Below are 23,064 nucleotides of genomic sequence, written 5' to 3' on the forward strand. Positions count from 1 at the left end.
CTTATTAGATGGGATGTATATCCCTAGTATGCCATTATTATATTTAAATATATTTTATTTTATTTTATTATTGTTAATTAAATTTTTTTTAGTCTTTCTTTTTCTCTTTTGATGTGCTCACTTAACCAAAATATTTATTGGTCCTCTAAGTATATGTTCATACCATCTTAAATATATCTTCTAGAGTTTTTCTTAAATAAGTGTAACTTTAACTTTCTCTCTAATATTTTCATTTTTTATCTTATTTATTTTTATATGTCAACATATCCACTTTAGCTATATTATAAAATAATATATAAAATTTATAGTAGATTAGCTATGGTACTAATCTATCATTGACCGAGCTTAGACAGCCTTTGTAGGAGGAAGAAATATTGTAGAGAAAATTCACTTGGTGTAACAAATGCTCGGTCAATATTCTAGAAAGAGGATATCTCCAAGATATGATTAAAGTGGATCTAAGAAAGACATGATATAGTAAGTTGAGATTTCATAAATGGTGGCATGCATGCTTTGGGCTTTAATGAAACTTTCAAAGGATGAGTAATGCAATGTATAACAATAGGCTCCTATTCCTTCTTCTGCAACTCTATTGCATCGTAACCAACTCAGTTATGTCCCGGGGGCAATAGACTCCTATTCCATTTCTACGAATGGATGTTTTCATATCTATTTCCAAGGTGAAAGAGGACTCATAATCTAATATCATATTTTCTTTTCGTTCTCAGACTAGAACACTTCTTTACAATAATAAAATTGAGAGCTTTAGAGTTGGATTTCAACTATCATCCAAAATACAAACAAATAAAAATTACTTATTTGGTCTTTGTGGATGATCTATTGCTTGTGCCTAAAAGATATAGTATGTTTTTAAGCATATTATATTAATTTAGGCTTTAAAGAACTTTATTTTTGTTGATGAAGGTAAAAATATATATCATCAAAGAAAAAAACACAAGTATACAAAATAACCAATGACTCTATCTCACGTCATGTCTGACGAAGTGTCAGATGTGAGTAAACGTCAATGGTGCATCATACACGTGCTCACATGTGAACCAACACTATCCTATGTCACTCATACTCTGTCTCTCGTGCAGGTACCAATGTCACTGCACTCATCCTGTCAGCATCCGCAGCAGTGAGGTAATCACATCGTGCATCATGAGCCACCATCACAGCTACTTGGTCATCAACTCATCAGTCACCACACCATCATCCGCCCTCTGCATCAACCCACATGGTATCTCCGAGCTGTGCCTCAGCACCCACCATAGGTCTGCCACCCGACAGCAGCCCCTCCCAGTGGAGATCGTGTCCTCCACAGTTAGCCGATGTATGCAATCTGTAGCCCACCGTGTCCACAACACCACCGTCAACTCCTAGTAGCCACCAATCAAACAGCATCGCCAATGTCACCTCCAACAAACTACACACTTTTAGCAAGTGGCCAGCTGTCAACGAATTTGATATGTCTTTACCGTAGCCGTTTCTATGAACTAGATGAGTCATTCTAGTGGACTCATTCACCCTCCTAGGTTTTTTAGCAAAGCTTCAGCTATCAACGGATTTGGAATATCTTTACCACGAGCCGTTTGCTGTGGACTAGATGGATTAGTCATGGTGGATCCATTCACCCTCATAGGCTTTTTGGCAAAACTCAGCCATCAACGGGTTTGAATCGTCTCTACCACGAGTCATTTGCTGTGGACTAAATGGATCGATCATGGTGGATCCATTCACCTTTTTTTTTTACAATGTATATGTATGCATGTATGTAGATGCAGGGAATATATGTATAATGTAATGCTCAAATGGAGAAATAATACATGTGTCAACACTAAATGCATGGATGTGACTCTGTACATGAATGTGAGAATGAATGAGATGCTCGTTACCTCAACCAGACATAAGTCTCCAATATATATGTGAGGTTACGAGGATGCATGCATATGTATATAGTCTGGCAATATGCAAACGCTCCAGTAAAGGCGCTACCCCTGACATAGCTCCCGGTCAGTGTAGACTCCAAGTGTCTAGTATACATGCATCTGCATTCGCCTGAACAAGAGTCCCTCATCTAGTCGTCGTCCCTCATGCACTCAGGCATTCCTAGCACCCCATAGGTGGTATACTAAGGCCGCCATAGCCACATATCTCGCCGATGACACAATGGAGGTCTTCCGGTATAGCCGTCTGAAAGTACGTAGCATGCTTTGGTAAGTGCTCATCTCCGGTCTCATCTGTAGCCACTCACGAGTCCTCCTCCATAACCTGCTAGTGACGTCACACCGAAAGAAAAGGTGCTCCAGTGTCTCCTCCGACTGCCTACAAAAAATGCATAGCCGATTAGACATATACTCCTGCCGAGCCCTCATTGGTAAACGTCCACGTGCCAGGAGCCACAAGGTGAAAGCATGGCTCGGCTGAATGGGTGATCGCCAGACTGTCCGCACCCATGGCTGCGGTGGGCGACCATCCCGGAAGTGATCGTACGCTCGTGCGACTCCCCTAGGTTGCTGAAACCAATCTGCCAATAAGCGCTTTGCTGTTGATGGGCTGCTTGATGCCACTAGGATGCTGTCACGGATCTGGAGTAACTGCTTAATAAGCGGTGAGTCACCGTGTCTTACTGTTCATGCCCATATGTCAATCTGCTATAAGTACTTGTGATGATCTGCTTCAAGATTGTTAGTAAATTTGATGAAATCAGTTATTTACATGACATATAATATGGGCCCAGAGTTGGAGGATATCCAAGTTATAACACAAATATCTTAACGGTCTATGTCATTTCATTACTTGGGAATGCCTCTAGCAACAATCAAACTCAGAGTTATGCACTATACCCCCTAATCGATAAAATTTTAGCATACATTAATATCTGGGAAGCAAGACACTATCAAATATGGCAAGAGTTGAATTGGTCAAATCAATGCTATAAGGGGGTTGAATGTTACTGATTATCCTTCATTCCTATATCAACCACAGTTATAGATAAAATAATCAGATTATGTAATCTTCTTATGAAGCTCTAAGAAGTTACTAGTGGCATGAAGAGATTTTGCTATCCGAAAGAGGAGGGAGGATTGGATTTCTAAGAAATTAAAATTTAGAATAGAGTCCTTATGATGAAATTATTATGGAACATCCACCTAAAGAAAAGATTCCTTATGGATCCAACATGCTTTTAAGTTACAACCCATCTAGGAGTGATAAACTAAGAAAGAAAATTCACCATTGATGAAATAGATGATTGAACTTTGTAACCTACTAATGGAGAGAGAGGGCGAATAAAGAGGTTGTGATAAGCATGTTGAGAAGACGGACTCATGATACAATTTGGGATATAGTAGAAGAATACAATACTTTAAGACTGAAGAAACAAATGCAACCACGTATGAAGTTGATTTGGAATCCCTATGTACCATAGAAATATTCTTTCATAATATGAATAGGACTGAAGGGAAGATTGACAATAAATGATAGAATCACTTAAAATGAAGTTAAATGGGAAATGTGACTTGTGTACTAATGCACAAGAGACTTAGATCACTTAATTTTTGAATGTCGATAGACAAGTCAAATATGATGACATATAAAGAAGTATGAAACATATCTAAAGCTATATATGCGAATATTAAAGAGTGCTTGCAAATGGATGATTAAAGAGGCAAGAGGAACATCATGGAGAAATTGTACTTGAACAACATGCTATGAAAATCAATTTAACCAATATCATGATGTTATTTATGTACATATCTTTAATTTTAATAAATAATATTTGTATTTCCTATAAAAAATTTTATCACATAAGATTAATCTACTTGAAAAAAATTCAAAACATTTTCACAATTTTAGAATGTCAATTTTTTTTAAAAAATAAATATGAAATTTAAGATTGCAAGGCAAAAGTGAAATTTTCTTTCCAAACATAAAATCGATTATTTTGATAAATAAAAAATGAAAATATTGGGACAAATTTAAAAGTTTTACATTTAGAAAACGAAACAGGTGGCTTTAAAAAAGTATGAAGGTTGAAATGGAGAATTAGAAAATTTCAAGGAAGCTGAAATTTTCTAAAAAAATGATGGGTGAAATTGAAAATAAAACAATCGAGAGTGATAATTAAAATTAAGAAAAAAAATACAATATTGAAAACATCCGAGTCTAATTGAAATATTAAAATTGAGAAAACATTGTTGAACTCGAATTTTTCTAGGGCAACATTTCTATGTTTTTCCCCAGTCGCCAGCTTCATCTCCAGTAACACGTCGACCGCCCTTTGATCGCCTCCTCCGTCGGTAACCAGCTCGACTCCCTCCTCATTTCTTTCTCCTCCGCCTCTCTTCCTCCATGTTCGCAGGAAGATCACAGGTGTGTTTCTCATCTCCGACTAGATTTCGATCGGTTTTGCGAGATACCGATTGATCCTTGAGATCACTTCATCTCATCAGTACACACTTCTCTTCATGCTTCTAGCACCATCTCCGAGAAATCGGGGAACCTCTGACAGGCCACGGCCGAGTTTTCGGACTATGAATATCTTCCTATTAGTCAATAGTCGTGATGCTTTCAAGATTTGCGAACTTCTGATTTTTGTTTACTGTCGTTGTAGAAGTAAGGAGAAGCGAAACGAAGAAGGGAATGAAGGGATTTACGAGTTTACTCACAAGATTCTATGTTGCTGGTAGGGCACAAAAACCAAGTTCAAGTTTGTTAAGAGGAGGGAGCGCATATTATCTCTATTCTCCCCGTCGTGTGGTCTCTTCTGCATCAATCCCCCTTTCCTTTCAAAACCAGTGGACAATTTCACAAAATCCATATGAGTCTTGGGTCTCGGCTCCATGGATTGGGTTTGGAGGTGAGACTTTACTCTATTTTCCCCTATGAGCTTATTTGTTCAAAAAATTTGCATGGGCATATAGACAAATTGTGAGGTGTCATCATCGTAAAATAGAAGTGGAAAAAATTAGGTTATTTCTTCAGTCAAAAGAACCTAGGCTTGCATATTAGCAAACATAACATATTTCTTCAAAAGAAACAACTAGATACGGAAGAAATTTGCTAAAAATAAATAAGGAAAACAACAATATAAAGAACATGATGGGCATTGTATCAAAGCTTGTGATTTGTTTATCAAAACACTAGAGACCCACTTTTTCACAAAATATACATACTTCAAAATCTTTATTATATTGTAAACATAATTCGGTTGGATTAGATCATTTTTATCACAATATTTTTAACTTTAGTTTAGTGTTGGCTACATATCTGCCAACTATAGCATATATACATTATATAATGAGCTAATCATATGTAGCTTGCATACACTTTTGAAATCTTTATTGGTCAAATAACCATTAGCAACTTGACGTTTGAACTTGTGTGTGTTGTCTCCTCATAGAACTCATTGCTTTATGATAACTTTGATATTGAGCTACAGGAGGATTGCTTTAATGTACTCTTGAAGCATAGTCTCCACTTCTTACTTAGGTTTCTAATGGTGGTAAGAGTTCATTATGTTTGCTTGGTGTCCTTATGACACAAATCATAGCCACTCCATAACACTTAAAGCCAACAATTGCCAATCAACATGCATGTATAATAGGTCGACCAAGTCTATGAAATTAGAGAGGCACTATACTTAATGCCTTATTTTTTTCTTTATTTAATTCTCTAAGGAATATATATTTTTAACAAGCTACACAAGAAATGTTGGTCTGATTTGAACTTTCTGTTTAGCTCACTTGGCATTTGGTTTATCAAGTTTTGCCAAGCGGACCAAATAGATTAGTAGTTGGCATCACTCATTTTCAACGGAGAGTTGGGTAGATTAATCATGCTTAGTGGAAACAATGAGCCAAGTATGCCAAATGGATCTAGGTAATTGGATGGATTGATCCACTCTAAAGGGAACATGCAGACTAAGTAGGTAGAGGTGGATGGATTAAACAATCTAATTAGAACAAAATAGGTGGAACAAATTGGACAAATAGGCTAGACTGCATGGATAAATGGGATGGGTTTGATGAATTGTGTTTAATAAGCAAACCAAACTAACTGGGTTGAATTTGTTAAACAAGGTGTTTTGGTCTTTTGGAGTTATTCCTTGTCCATTATGTATAACATCCCTTGTTTATTATCTAGACATTCTATAAGGTAAACATACGAATAGTTATTCCATGACAATTTTATTTCATGAACCAAACTAAGGAATAAAATAAAAGGTATTCCATTCCTTCTCTCTTCCATTGAGCGCACCAAACGCACCATGAGTCTTTAAATAGGTGAGGTTCCATTACGAACCTTTCTTTCTTTGCTAAAAAATTCAAGAGAATTAGTATAACATTCAGTTACATTGTTGAAGTAAAATTTATATAACTTTTGAATCATACATATAGGTTTTTTTGTTATCTTGTAGACCTTTATCGATCAATAAGCTTTAGAAAGTGCACCTATTCGTAGTTATGAGTTGCTGAGTTTCATGTAAGTTAATGTGCCATGAAATCTTTATTGCAAATTCTCATGCCCTGCATAAGCTAGGCTTGTTGTGAAATTAAGTTTGCTTACCCCCCTAAAACTATACACAAAACCTAATTAAACTAACTAAATGTATGCCTTTGTAGAAATTCCACTCGTATTTTATGCAAATCTCAGCAAATAATTTTGAGGTAAAAAACAACATAAAAATGCAAAGTCAGTATATAGGAAAGATATTAATGAATTTGATCTTCATTAATATTTCATTTAATTTCTTTAATATATGTATGTATACCCAATTTTTTTTCAATTATTTGTTAACATTGAGTTACAATTATTATCATAGGCTTTTATCACAACAATAATAACAACCAAGCTTTTATCCCATTAAGTTGGTTATATGGATTTTCCTACGCCATTGGGCTGGATCCTTTATTATATCCTTATCTATATTTAAATGAATTTTATCTCGTGTTATTGTTACTAAGTTTTTTGTCTTCCTCTTCCTTTTCTTTTATTAATGTGCATATTTGTCATGATCTCATATAATTATGACATGCTTAAGTACATGTTTGCATTATCTTAATCGTGTTTTTTGGAGTTTCCTCTCAATAGGTGCAACTCAATTTTTTCTCTAATATTTTAATTTCTTATCTGGTTAATCCTCATATGTCTGTACATTCACTTTAATATTCTCATCTTTGTGACTCTCATCTTTTGCTCGTGTGCTCACTTTATAATCTAATATTCAATTCTATATAATATAGCAGGTCTAATTGTTATTTTATAAAACTCCCTTTAAGCTTTAGAAGTACATTATGATCATAAAGAATACCAATCACCCTCTCTCATTTCTTGTATTCTATATAAAATAATTTGTCGACCCCTCCATTCTTTTGCAAAAATGATCTTAATACTCGAAACTCTTATTTACATGTAACTCGTCATCTTCTAGCATAACAATTGTCTTGCTACATCTAACATTACTAAACTTTAATTTTATATATTTTGTTTTTAACTCTACTAAGTTTAAAATTTTTTACTCCTAGCGGTGCTACTTAAATTTCCAGCTTTGTATTTACTCCTTCACTTGTTTCATTGACCAAAACAATATCATCTGCAAATAACATGCATCATGATAACTTTTCTTGAATGTATCCAATGAGTTCATTTATAATTAGTGTAAAAAGCTATATACTCTATTTCCCTAGACATTTCCATATCTCTATTAAAATACTATTTGGTCCAATCCCTTTCTTATTTCATGTCCCATTTAATACCTTATCTATTTTTGAAGTTTGAATTCTTAGATAAAAATTTAAATTTCTATACTTCTCTAACCTACCTAAGTTACTTAAGCTAAGTTGGTCACCTAAATCTTCATTAAAAAATTGATGAAATATCTTTTCATTGCTCCTTTATTTCGTCATTCTTCACTAGTAACCTATTAGATTTATCTTTAATGCATTTATTTGAGTAAGATCCTTTTTTTCTCTCGCTTAGCTATTTTGTAGGTGTACTTTTCCTTTTTTTTTATCAAGCTATCAATAAACATATGAAAACTTCATTCTTGGCTTCATTTATTGCTTTCTTGGTTATTGCATACTTTTTCAAATTTTTTTCGTTCTTATAAATGTACAGTAACTTATAGGCGGTTCTCTTGTCCGCCACTTTCTCTTGTACTTCCTTATTCCACCATCAAGATTTTTTTATTTGGTATTGTATGCCCTTTGACTTATTGAGCACGCTCTTGGTCATTGTTTTCAAATTTGATACCATCTTATCCCATATTATAGTCGAGTTGCTATGTATTTCTTCTAATATTTGTGGTCCTATCCTCGCCTTAAAGATATTTTACTTTCTATCTTTTAACTTCCACCACTTGAGCGTAGGAGCCATGCACATTTTTCTTTTATTGATACTATATTTGAGGCACGTATCTCACATCACTGACGTATGTTGGGTGGTTAAGTTTTCTCTATGGATGACGTTGCAATCTTTATAAAATTTTATATTTTTCTTCTTGATCATAAGAAGATCAATTTGTGACTTATTATTTTTATTTTAAAATATAACTTGATGTTTGTCTTCTCTTTTCGGAAAACATATTAGCTATTAGTTCATATGCTATCGCAAAATCCAATATAATTTTTCCTTCATTTATTGGTCTAAAATCATAATCTGCATCCTTTCATATTCCTCATTTCTTATTCTTATGTGCCCATTTAAATCTCCTCCTATTAAAATCATCTTGTTGAAAATTTTTTGTACTGCCTTATCTTTATCTTCCCTAAATCTATATTTGGTCTCTTCACACCTAATTCTACCTGAAGTGCATGTATGCTAATTATATTAATAATTTTTTTATTACTACTATCTTGAGAGTCATAATCCTATCTCTCTTCTTAACTACTACTACTTTATTCTTAATGAACTATCTATAACAATATATACTCCATTCTTGTTTTATTCTATCTTATGTATCTTAATTTAAAATATGAGTTCTTAAATCTCTTTGCCTTCTTCCCTACCTATATAGTCTTTTATAAATATAAAAAATAATTCTTTTCCTAATTATCGTATCTAATACTTTATTGTTTGGTAGGGAGCGTTCAGACGTTTCATGTTCTAATTCTAAGATAATCAATATTCCTATAGGGTTTGAGAACTTATGTATATTTAACACTAACTCAAGTTTTCATAGAGATGTAGCGATCGTCCCAAGATGTTATAGTCGGACCTTATAATGCGTTCTTTTCGAGAAACAACGTAGCATTAACACAATAGTTTGATAAATTTATACATAATATTTGCTTTTATTTGAAGTTAGCTTGTAACCTAACGCAATCCTCCTTTACTCGGTCTTGTGATCGGGTTGTGACAGTTTAATCTTATTTCACAAATTAAGGTAATTTTTAATTATCATTTTCTTTTAAGTCTTTAATGATAAATATAACACCAACAATATAATTTAAATAAATTTATCACCAATAAATCATTAAAAAGTGAATCACTGGAGCTACTTTTTTTAGAGTGTTATAACACGTATGAGCCAAGGTCCTCACCAATGATATACAATAATATAATGCTATGTGCAAATAAATCGCAATCACGGCCGACCATTCGTTACCACAACCTTATATGGGCAGTCATAACTCTAGATTATATAAGTTTAGGCTTAATGTTTTCACTTTTTAGTATTTTCCTTTTTTTTAAATGTAAAATTAATATTATTTCATTCTAAGTCTTTACACTAAATCACAATGATTCTCCCTTAAATTTACATCTTATTAGCTAGTATGAACATGCCAATTGAACCAATTTTTTAATATAAGTTATGCTAATTTAATTGTATATTAGCATCTAGTCTACATATACGTGGTATTCATTATAAATGTATAAATATCAACATCTAAGGCAACATATACCATGGAAGTTAAAACCTACTAAAGATCATTTTAATTCTTAAAAATAAAGCTTCCAATGTTAATCCTTATATAGTCACCCATATATGTTAAATACTAAAAGAAAATTAATTCCCTCAATATTTTAATTTGTTTTAAAACTTATTTCACTATTTTAAATATCATTTTATTTTATTTTAAAACTAGAATGAAAAAATCCTCATGTATCAGTTGACTATAGAACCTCAAAAGTAAATTACATGTGGTGGTGACAAATAGGATTTGGGAAATTAGACATTAGTTATGCTTTGATTTTATTCCATATAAAATTCATTTTAATTTTGTGAAATCAAACCTCAAAATAGAACCAACCATTTCTCAGTATTTATTTTTCGCTTCCCTTCTTTAGTATGGATTTTATTCTTAGTGGATGGTCAGATAAATTCACACATGGAGATGTAATGTAAGCATGGTTTAAAATTTTGTCCATTACTGGGCAAAACGGGCAAAATTGATGAAAATTTTCATTTCATCCATCACCCGGATCGCATGTCGCCGTGAGGTAGTGGAGGTGCTAGGGGCGAGTATTCGGTTAAAACCGAACCGAACCGAATTAACCGAAAATCGAATAAACCGATTTTTTTTCAAACCAACTGAACCGACCGAATTTTCCAATAAAAACGGAACAAACCGAACTGATATTTTATCGGTTAATTCGGTTTTCGACCGAATTAACCGAATTTTTTTAAATATTATAAAAATTTTACTAATGAATTAGGGATTTATAAATTTAGTTACTTAAAATTTATAAATTATTTTTTAAATTTAATTAATTCGGTTAATTCGGTTTAACCGAATAAGAAATTTTAAAATCGAAATCGAACCAAATTAATCGATTTTATTTTTAAAAAAATAACCGGATTTCCAAAATAACCGAATCGAATTTTTAATTCAGTTCGGTTTGATCGGTTTATTCGGTTTAACCGAATTTTTGCTCACCCCTAGGAGGCGCTGCAATCCCACGGTGCCCTCCATGGGGTTGCGATGGGGACACCTGGGTCACAACAAGGATGCTCGCACGTCGTGCAGGTGTGATGTGGAAAAGAAAAAGAAAACTTAGGTTAATAATTAAATTTGAGTTAATAATTTCAATCAATTCCCGGTTATAAATAGGATAATTTAAGCTCAATCAATTCCTAATAAAATTATCTCATTAATATATATATATATATATATTATTTTTTTAATTTGAAAATATATAATATTTATTTATTTATTATATGGAGGTGTCATGATCCCGTATTTTTTCTTTTTTTTTTTAATTATTTTCTTTTTTGTATTCTATTTTTCAATATTTAGATTAATTTTTTTATTTTTAATTAATATATTTTATATTTAAAAAATATCGAAACCATATCAGCATGGTACGATACGGTACTGAAATCGTATTGTTCGGGTCATGAACTAAAACTTCGATATGGCTCGAGATTTTAAACCATGATTATAAGATATATGATGGGTTTAGAGCGAATTCTCACATCGAGGTGTATTATGATATGAGATATATGATGGCATAAAAATCCCTTGGTTTAAGCTTTTGATTAAATCATCTTCTTAATATGATTAAATCCCTTGGCTTATGACTACTTATGTGCATAAAGGGTTTGTTTTTTTATCTCCTGTTGGGAAGATGTATTTACTTGGCTAATTGAGTTTGATGCATCAGACAGCTCTACCAAATAAGTAATTAAGGTATCTCTGTTGTTTTTAGTAGAGTTGGTTGGTTACATGTATTTGCAGGCTGGATTGTTGTGGGTTTTCTTAATTGAATTTTTTACCAGTGATCTTTCTTTTGGTGCATTACCTGCATATAATGAACTTACAATGATCATGTCACATTGGTAATGATTCTGTTCTGAATGATGAATTTTTTTCTTATAAATTAATTATTTGGTGTCATTTGTGGATTTATGGATGGTTCATTTTCTGATGATTATTTGCACAGGACAGAGAAGGAGCATGTTTATTCAAACACAGTCAACACCAAATCCATTATCCCTCATGTTTTATCCAGGAAAACCAGTAATGGAAATTGGAAGCTCAGATTTTCCATCCGTTCGTACAGCTATGATTTCACCGCTTGCTAAATCATTATTTGGCATCGATGGTTAGTCCTATTTTTTTTCTTATTTATTCATTTCTTTCCCTTGCTTTAACATTCGAGTATCGGAGGCAATTAGACTTAGTTCCAATTTATGATAAGATGAAGGAGAGTAGGTTGAGATGGTTTGGACATGTTCTAATTTTATAATTTGAAGGATTGTATTTATTAAAAGTTGGATCATGATGATAGTGAAGTGATGTGAACATTAGAGGGGGAGAGGGTGAATAGCTTGTTTGCAAATTAAATTAATCTTTTCTTAGCAAAGTCAGAAAACACAATTAGTAGCAGAAAAATATAAATGAAACAAGCACACACCACACATAATGTCACTAATGATTTAATATGATTTGGTAACCCCCAGACTCCTAGTTCACAACCTATGATTCTTCACCTGGTTCACTCCTAGAATGCTCTTCAATAAAATGCTATAGGTGGAAACACTTACAAGATCGTTAATGAACTTTGATGGCTTACAATAGAATTCTAGGTTTTACAATGAGGCTAAACAAATTAGCAATTAAAACAATGAATTAATTAATCTGTTGTTGTCTACATGACCTCTAAACCCTTTTTTAAAGCCTCTACTTGACAAAATTTTGACATGGTCTTACAGATGTGGCACCATCAATATGTATTACCATCAGCCAATTAATACAATTGATTCTCACGGTTCGTGATCAAGTCTTGCGATGATTGCTTCATCTAAGGTTCATCAGTTAACTGAAAATCAACCATTAGTCGACTAACTTTAACTGAATATTGTGGCTTGCAATCAAACGATTAGTAGATTGCAATAAAAACACAATACAAAATATTTTTTAGTCAATTGCACCAATTGATTATTGATCATAGGCAATTGGTTGATTGCATAATCAGAAATGAAGCTCACACTAAGTTTGTTAGTCTGACCTTCAGTCAACTACCCTAGTCGACTCGACTACCCTAGTTGATTGATAATTTGACTTTGGCCTATCTAATTGCTAATTGTGTCTAAGTTGAGTATATTTTCACTCAACTCTTATCTCACTAACAACTATCATTCATCACGAGATCTTTTACCTTCAAGCTTTTTATCCCTTGGGTGCTTCGAGTTCTCTTTTTTTCTTCCCATGCCATCCTTTTCGCTCCGTTTACGTAGTATCTCTAATAATCTTTGCTAAATTTCTTGTCCGTCAAATGCACCGAACTTCTTGGCTCCCTTCCCGTGCCATCTTTCTTCCTCTTGTTGTGAACTCCCTAGGCTCATCTTGTGGTCACTTATGTGTCCTATATCATCCTTCGTTGACCTTCTACGGACTTTGAGCCATTGGGTATTTCACGTGTGTAAACCTAAGTCCCTGCACACTTAGACACAAAATCAAATATAATTTTAAACCATTTGCTCAAATATTAAAACCCATGATTGCACTGAACCACTTAAGGACTGAAAGTTCTAACATTCTCCCCTTGTTGATGGATAATTCACTTAATGCAAGGAAAAAACTAACACACACGCACACACAGACACACACACACACACACACACACATATAATGCTAAATTACAAAATGCAAAATTGTCCTAGGCTATCCAAGGCTCCTCCTAGAGATCAACTCTCCCTTAAACTAAATTTTTTAAACCTGCATCACTGTCCATTTTCTGGAATTTTAGTCATCTAACTTAACTACTCCCTCTTTGCCAACATCAAAATTGGGGTTTCTAAAGTACACCGGGTTGACTAATTGAATGTGGAATTTTTTTAACCTATAATCGAATGCTTCTGCATAATAGTTGACTAATACTTGAAGTAGTTGATCACGATTGATTTCATGTAAACTAGTTATACATGCCAAGGTTAAAAAATATGTGATAAATTCTAAGAAAAGTATAAAATTTTGAACTCAAGTTTGTTACATGCCATATTTTTTTTAAAAAAATATTCTTCCTTGAAAAATTAAATTATTTTTTTGAATTTGACTATGTGAGTATGCAATTTAAATGCCAAGTTAACCATAAGCATATTTTAAATTCATTTTAACTATGGTCGACCATCCTAGGATTTTTTAAAAGTTAAGAGTAATTTTTGGCACCCTAAATAATAGTGCCAATTTCATTTTCTAGCTATTTTCTAGTATCATACTTTTCTAATTATCATTTGTCCCCCAGGAGCTTGTAATCTAAAACATTGCTCAAGTCTTCCATATCCTAAACGTTCCTTGCTATAACCTGCCATTTGACTACCTATTAGCATATTTAACTGGTTTGTGCAATGAAGAATTTTTCTAAGGCTACCTTAAGGGTTTTCATTTGTTCCTTTAATCTTAGATTTTGAGCCTCTAATTTCTCAAAATCATTTCTGAGGCATTTCTTGGGTATGCATTTTCTAATTTAGATTTAAGTAAGACAACTAAATTGTTCATGCTTAGATATTTACTTCTAAGTTTACATAAAAATTTTGACAATAATTTAATTATATTATATAATTTTTCTAAAGGTAAATTTCTTACTTCACTTGCTGTGTCATCTATCGTAAGGTATAACTCCCCCTTTACTTGAGCTCGGATGGCTCTCATTTATGGATGTCAACTATGTCACTTCGTCATCTATTGCCATAAAGGCAATATTGACCATGTGATCCATTTGCTTACATGAGGACATGCCGTTCCATGTGGGTTTCAGGTTCCTCACCATGGGGTTTTCTTAACTTTGTCTTTACCCTTTTCCTTTTTCAGTTTTGGGTCGTTCTTGTGACCTTTATTACAGTGAAAACAATTTATTTTTCTCATGCTCCTTTTTCTTCCATAGTAGTTTCTTAGCTTGTTATTTGTCAAATTTACAATTCTTAAAATTTCTTTTCATTTTTCTTATGAGATAAGTTTGTTCATTGTTATTCATGGAGGAAGAATCTAATTGGCATTTCGAATGAGCTTTCCTCTATGCTGCTGCTGCCAAGGCTATTATTTCTCTTGTAAATTTCTTTGTCCGCCAAGCTTGCAAGTAATTCCATGGTTGAAAAAAATCTTCTAAAATACTTACCTCAAAATCTTTTGATATGTAAAATGCATTGACCATGGAGACCCATTGAGGAGGTATTCTATAAAAGACATTTACATTTATTACACTTCTTAATATGTCTCAATCAGGCATTGTCTCACCGAGACTATCCAAACTTGTGAATAGTTCCTTGAGCCTTGTATGAAGTTTTGCCATAGTTTCTCCTTTTTCTAGTCTTAGGTTGATAATTTGAGTTTGTGGAAGGTACCATTTGGCTAGTTTTTCCTCTAAGGTGCCTTCATGCAACTCTCAATTTTTCTTAACTCTTTCACACATGGATATGCTCATCCAATCCTATTAACCTCTTGCATTTGAAGAACACTTAATATTCAACCTTACTATTTGTCGCAAACTTGCCCTTGTTGCTTTTTGGTCTATTAGTGTTCTTTGAATTCTCCATCCATATTCTTGGGCATCTTAAAACTATGTTTTATAATAAGCATAATTTTAAAATTAATTTTGAAAATACATCCATCCCTTGTTTCTACATTGAGAATTCACCCTTAAATTTTAGTAGATGAATGTTCGTTCCATCCATGATGCTTTGGATTCCTTCATCTCAAAATTGATTATTTAGTTGGCGATTAGTTCCTCTGGCGGCTTGATACCACTTATGGGATATTGGTGATAGTGAGATGAACGGATGACTTAACACCTCAGAGGCAAAACTTGCTACAAACTCAAATTAGCAACAAGATTAGAAAGAAGGAAAACAACAAACCTTCATGCAAGGCTCAAGGAATTAATCATAGGTTTAGATAACTTCGGTAAGGCAATGTCTAATCGAGACATATTAAAGAGAGCAATAAATGCCTTTCCTAGAACACCTCCTCAGCGGGTCTTCATGGTCGATGCATTTTACATATCAAAAGATCTCAAGGCGAGGTAATTGATTTAGATATTTTCTTCTCAATCATGGAATTACACGAGTCTAGATATGTAGACATAGAAGAAACTAAAACTTTAGGAGCGGTAGAGAAGAAATCCTAATCAAATTCTTTCTCCATTAATAATAATGAAGAAGCCATCTAAAAAGAAAAAGTTGAATTGTAACTTTGATAGGCAATATAGAAAGAAATTTCTGAAGAAGAAAAGGGCAAGAGAAAAGAAAAATGTTTTCAGGACACATGAAGGATCAATGCTTGAGAATAAAAAGGGAAAAGATAAGGTTAAAGCAAAATCCAAGGTGAGAGATCTAAAAGTTGCATGGGATGACACATCACCCTTCTCAAATAAGGAGATGGATCACTGGGTCGGTATTGCCTTTATGGCAATAGACGACGAAGTAAGTGACACAGTCTGCTCTACATCGAAAGCCATCCAAGATCAAGTAAAGGGGGAGTTACACCTTATGATTCAAGCGAGACAGTAAGGTAAGAAATTTAAATTATATGATGCAATTAAATTGTTATCAAAATCTTTAAATAAAGTTAGAGGTAAATATCTAGATATGAAGATTTAGTAGACTCACTTGAATCCAAATTAGAAAATTCATGATAATTTTTTGAGAAATTAGAGGTTGAAAACTAGGATTAACGGAACATGTAGAAACCATTAATGTAGCCTTAGAAAAATTCTCCATTAGCTAAAAATAGGATGTATCAAGGAAGGCTTAGGGTATGAAGACTTGACCAAAATTTTGGATTACACCCTCCAAGGGGACAAATGATAATTAGAAATCTTTGGAAAAGTGTAATACCTAAAAAATACCTAGTAAACATTGTTGGCACTAACTTATTGTGTGCCAAAATAGTTCTTAATATTTTAAAAATTCTAGGATGGCCAACCATAGTTTAAATGAATTTAAAATATGTTTATGGTTGACTTGACATTTAAATTGCATTATGATATAGTCAAAATTTGAAAAATTAATTTGATAATGAAAATATTTTTTTTAAAAAAATATATGGTGTAACAAATTTATGTTCAAAATTTCATGTTTTTCTAAATTTTCTAGAATTTATTGTATTTTTTTTAAACATTGCCATGTAAAATTGCTTTATAAGAAAATAGTAGTAGGTGATTGGTAGGAAGAAATATCAAATTATAGGGTGAACCAAGGTTTAAAATTTTGAGTCATGTTAAAATTTCAATCTATGACTATGTCGATATGATTTCGGTACTTTATAATGCTGTGTTGATACAATTTTGATACTTTTTAAAATATAAATATATTAATTAAAAAATATGTTTATAATATTTGATTATTATAAATACTTTTTGAATTATATTTGAGTTGTTGAAATGAGTTCAAATTTTGATATTATCTCATACAATGTTTGATACTTATTGAGTAAAAGTTAATTTAGGATTAGTTAAAATCCACTAAGGAGATATGACAGGATTAAGTACACTTAAATTTGAATTTATTTTGATCAATTTAAAATCAAACTAAAATTTTATAATATAATAATTTAATTTAAAATCAAACTAAATTGCCAATCTTGGTTTCAAGTCTGGATGAAAAAAGTTGGTGGTTGTGTTAGGTTATTAGCAGTGCCAAATATAGTTGCATGTTATATGAATGGATCCATCAAATCAATAATTTAATTTATAATAGTATATTTTATAAGGTTAGAAATTATATATTTTATTTTTTTAACAATCTATTTCCTTTATCTTAAAGAGATTTATTTTTTTCTATTTATCTTGTGGGTAGATAGAGGAAAAAATTGACTATCATTTAAGTGGGATTTTTTTCTTGATTAGATAGAGAACAAAAATTAACCATTGTTAAAGAAGTTAAAATGTTTATTTCCTCTTTGTTTACCCTCATGGATGGATGAAGGAGAAAAAAATAACGGATCAAAGAGAAAAAAATTTAAAAGAAAAAATAAGGGAAGGATTTAAATCAACTATTAGAAATGAAAAAGAATAAATAAATAAATTTAAAAATAAAATGAAAAATAAATTAAAAAAATTATAAAAAAATTGGAGGCAATTGCGACCACTCGGAGGACGTCGTGAGGTCATGATTTCATCCATGACACTCACGACACCATGTCGGTGCCGATCTGCCCGTGCCGACTAGCACGACTCAATATGGGTTGAACCCTATTGTATTTTGGAAAATCCATTTTTGATGTTGGTTAATGGAGAGAAGCTGTTTAAGTTAGATGACCAAAATGTCTAAAACAAGGGAATGGATACAAGTTAAAAAAATTTAGCTCAAGAGAGCTTATTTATAGGGTGAGCCTAGGACAATTTTGCATATTGCAATTTTGCATTTTATTTCTATATATATATATATATATTAATTTAAATAGATTGTCAAACATTTAAAAAGGGAGAATTGTTGGAATTTTCGATCCATGAGTGGTCTAGTACGATCATAAATTTTGATGTTTGGGCAAAGAGTTTAAGTTAGGTGTTGCATTTGTGATTTATTTGTATCTAAGTGTACAAAGACTTAGGTATATACATATGAAGTACCTTATGGTTCAAGGTTTGTGGAAGAACAGAGATGGGTGTTATGAGATACTCGAGGGACTACTAGATAAGTAGCATCAAAGGTGTTTATGCTTGGAAAGGAGAGTAGTATGGAAGTGGAGTATGAAGGATGACACAAAAGGGAGCGAAATGGGAGGCTTGATGCATCAGAAGATGAGAAGCTTGGCTAAAGATTGCTGAAGACATTATGTAAGCGGATGGAGAAGGATGAGAAACTTAGCAGGTGAAAGTCTCGTGGCAAATGACAGTAATCGGCGAGCTAAGAGTTGAGTGAAAATGTACTTAAGTGTGGGAAGATCTCAACTTAGGTGGACTCAGGCATTAGATAGATTGAAGTTAAATTATCGATCGGGTAGTCGATTGAGGGATAGTCAATTAAGAAGCTTACAATGAATTTGTTTATATTATGTAGTCAACTGATTGCCTTGGTGTAATCGACTAAGAAACATTTTCTATTATGATTCTAATTGGCTAATTGATTGATTGTTTATGATTAGTCGATTGATTGAGGAATCAAAGGAATCGGTCGCGAGTCGCAAGATTCGGTTAAGGCCAATTGACTAATGGATGAGTCGAATGATGAACCTCAGATGAAATAGTTGTCGCAGGAGTTGGTCAGAAGTCACGGAAATTAATTGTATTAGTCAACCGGTGGTGATATATTAGTCAATTGATGGGTGCCATGTGAGCTGTCAAAATTTCGTTACATGGAGGAGACTTTAAAAGAGGATTTAGTGGTCACAAGGACAACAACAACAAATAGATTAATTTATTATTCTCATTGTTATTTTGTTAAGCCTCATTGTACAATCTTAGAATTTTATTATAAGCTTCCAGAGCTATCCATTGACAATCTTGTAAGTGGTTTCTTCACCTCCAATATTTTACCGAAGAGGAGAAAGAGGATTGTGAGAGTGATCCACTCAATAGATTATAGATTGCTGAACCACGTTAAATCACTCGATAGATTATGTTTCTTTTATATTTTTCCATTATTAAATTGTGTTTTGTGATCTTTCTGGGATCACAGCTAGAGAAAAGATTAATTTTATTTGTAGGCATGCTATTCACTCCCCTTCCTCCTTTAGCGCTCACATTTACCTTGTCATCACCACGATCCAACACATATAAGGCATGGGGACCAAAGAAGACTCTAGTTGATGTAATTTCAATATTACTAGTGTTATTGCCTTTGCATAGAGCTAGTGCATAGTCAACTCCACATTGTCTTAACAAGAATAGCTTTGATATGTTGATCTTGAAGACTAGGATGAGTTGTTTGCCTAACACATTTATTTCTTCTTGAATTGCTATGGATGATTATCCACTGATGGTTTCTTTCTTTCACACAAATTTCTAGTGTTTATGAAGTTTGATTGTACTGTAGTGCCAGCAATAAAATCTCATCCTAGAAAGACATTTTCTTGTTAAGTCTCCATTTCCTTGAATACTGGACATATACCTTTCAGCATATGTTTATTATTATGTTTTTCTTTCTCTGGTGTCAGATACCTGAGGAGGGCATTGTAATATTCTAAAATTCTTTTTAATTGGTGGAAATTTAGGAGTTACAAGAGTCTTCTTCGGATCAGATTTTGTTACAGTAACAAAATCAGAAGAAGCTTCATGGGATTTCCTTAAGCCTGAAATTTTTGCAGCAATTATGGACTTCTATTCATCTGGGAAACCACTATTTCTAGATTCAAATGTTGTTGCTTCCATGGACACAGCTATACAGGAGGTAGTCTTGTACATTGTACTCTGATTCAGAAGTTTTTATATTTGCTGCAGATGAGGAACTCAAAATTTTAAACAGATTTATCATGTAAACTTTTGTTGGTTTAGTTTTTGAATTAGAACAAAGAAAATTCACCTAGCTATTGGTTGATCAGAAAGGGAAATCAAATTTCTTGGGAAATAAATTGAATCGAGAAGTTAGGTACAGAAATACCTTGGATGCTGGTTTCTAGCTTATTAGTCAATCTTTCTATTAGAAATTTTCAGCATTGCTAGATATTGCAATGAAATTGAGTTTACTTCTGAATTTATAGTGTTCTTTGATGTCTTATAAATTTCCCCCCCAAAAGGATATATTAGTTGCTAGATGGAGATTGCTGCCTTGTTAATGGTCAGCTCCGATGGGGTTCCTGGAGTTTTATCCCAACTTTTTCAAAAGAGATGCTGTATATCTGATACAATTATAATCTTCTGAAGCTTGATTCTTGATATGAATTAAGTACAATTTGATGTTTGGGAAGTTCAAATTTGCAATTAGGATCAGATATTAAATTTTGTGATGATGCCCTTCTAAAAGTAGGACATTTGTAGGATGATTCAGAAATTGTTGCAATGATCAAAGAATTGTTGGAGACACGAATTCGTCCTGCAGTGCAAGATGATGGTGGTGATATTGAGTATCGTGGATTTGATCTGTATCTCTTTGACTTGCCCTCTTTTCTTCTCATCATACAGAAAACAAACTTTTGCATATTTAGCCTAATTTGATTTTTATTTATTGTTTTCTTTACAGAGACACTGGAATTGTCAAGTTAAAGATGCAAGGTGCCTGCAGTGGCTGTCCCAGCTCATCTGTGACATTAAAGTCTGGCATTGAGAACATGCTCATGCATTATGTGCCAGAGGTAATTCCTAAATCAGTCTATTGTTTTCCAATTGCTCATCATCAGATAAAGTATTCTGGCATTATGCGCCAGAGGTACTTGCATTGGTTGTTTCCGCCAATGAAGGAGAGCCTTGACACAACGGTAAAGTTATTGCAGTTTGACCTGGAGGTCATGGGTTCGAGTCGCAGAAACAACCTTTTGTAATGCAGGGTAAGACTGTGTGCAATAGACCCAATGTGATTCGACCTTTCCTTGGGATTTGACATTGGCAGGAATTTCGTACACTGGGCTGCCCTTTATTATATCATCGTCTGTTGTCATTGGACCATAGCTAGGCCATCACATTGTTGGACCATTGACGGGCATGAGATTTGTGGGCTAGACCACCTTCAATGTTGTTAGACCATGGCCGAACTACCACTAGATACACCGCTGTCCCTTTCCAACGTAGTAGAAAAGAGCTGAAGAAGAAGCATAAAATGGAATTTTAAATGTCCACTCCTTCATGCTAATCCAAGAATAGAACTTTTGATCACTCTTCTTCCTCTGGATCCTCTCCTTTCTCTCCACTCTCCTCTTGCTCTCCAATATCATGATAATGGGAAACATGATGATCCTGTTATTAAACTATCAAAATTAAAAGATAATATATCAAAAATAGAATAATTACCGAAAGGAATCAGAATTAGAAATTCAAATTTTAAATCATATTTCTAATCTGCTCAACATCACTACATGATGAATTGAAATGAGCTATTCTAGCTGTTGATGCTTCAGGTTATATGAAACACCCTATTTTACTTAATAGCCAATATATCTTCTTCTAGAGGAGGTTATTCATGCCTTGAAGAGAATTAAAGACTTCACATTGTTCTTATATGTAAATAAATTTTAGCTCAACACGCTTACCAAATTTGTCCCCATTATTAAGAGCATGAGTAATGCCCCATGTACTCATAAGGATGGATGAAAGAGAGGATGAATTGCTTGAGAGACAATATATTTTTTGTAATTTATTTAACGTAAAAAGATGTATTCTAAATCCATCTATGAATAAAATTTTCCTTTATTTTTCATCCACTCAAGTTGAACTAATTTACCTTCCTCTCGCCAAACTCCTCGCTGTGGCCTTTCTTGGATATGAGGCCTCTAGCAGTAGCCTCACCTAGACACTAGGTTGCGGCAGCCTCGCCTGGTCGTGAGGTTGTGGCAGCCTCATGTCAGCCACGCCTAGCCGTGATGCCTCTGTAGAGTTTGTAGCTAGAGCCGTCAATTTGAGTTGGGTCCGTCGGGTTGGCCTGCCCTGCAAAACAATTTAGATGGGTTGGGTTGAAATTTTATCAACCCATTTTAAGGTAGGTTAAGGTGGGTCGACCCGCCTAGGCCTGTGGCCCGCGTGGGTTGGCCCGTGGCGGGCTTGGGTTGATCCGCGGGTTGAGAAAACTTATTTTCTATTGCAAAATTTAAAATTAAAGTAGAAAACTCAATGGTCTAGTGGCTTTGACCCATCTAAATTGCAATCCAAATTTAAAAATTTTAACTTGACCCGTTTAAATTGTAATTCAAACTTAAAGTTTTAATATTTTCTTTAGTTTTTTATTTTTTGAGAGGCCTGTGGATTGACCCACCTAACCCGCAACTTGCTTTGGATTGAGTTGAATTGGAGATTTTTTAATCTGCCAAATTGGTGGGTCGGCCCGCCCCACCTTGTTGGGATTTTTGGTGGGTTGACCCGTTTGACAGCTCTACCCGCAGCGAGGTCATAAAGGCAAGGCAATAGGTCACAAGCCTCTTGATCCCCCCCCCCCCCCCCCCCCCCCCCCCCCCCCCCCCCCCCCCCCCCCTCCCCTTTATTTTATTTTCTTCCATTCCCTTTATTTCCTTCTCAATGGTGTGGATCTATTGA

At 33.7% G+C, this 23,064-nt stretch overlaps 1 protein-coding gene across 5 annotated transcripts; it reads left to right on the top strand.

The window, feature by feature from the left end:
- Positions 1-4,203: 4,203 nt before the first annotated feature.
- Positions 4,204-21,377, top strand: LOC141841012 (nifU-like protein 4, mitochondrial). Of its 5 annotated transcripts, none has more exons than XM_074729131.1 (6): positions 4,204-4,377; positions 4,619-4,864; positions 11,893-12,054; positions 20,100-20,275; positions 20,863-20,966; positions 21,065-21,377. In XM_074729131.1, exons 2-6 carry the CDS (start codon positions 4,648-4,650, stop codon positions 21,360-21,362), a joined length of 957 nt encoding a protein of 318 aa, XP_074585232.1. In that variant the 5' UTR covers positions 4,204-4,377; positions 4,619-4,647; the 3' UTR covers positions 21,363-21,377. The 5 variants fall into 5 exon arrangements, with proteins under 5 accessions (XP_074585232.1, XP_074585240.1, XP_074585249.1 ...); XM_074729139.1 differs by having other exon boundaries at positions 4,622-4,864; XM_074729148.1 differs by having other exon boundaries at positions 4,204-4,304.
- Positions 21,378-23,064: the final 1,687 nt, after the last annotated feature.

This window comes from Curcuma longa, chromosome 1, assembly GCF_044706935.1.
Source record: "Curcuma longa cultivar G26 ecotype Majalengka, Jawa Barat chromosome 1, ITB_CL_G26_1.1, whole genome shotgun sequence".
NCBI lineage: Eukaryota > Viridiplantae > Streptophyta > Magnoliopsida > Zingiberales > Zingiberaceae > Curcuma > Curcuma longa.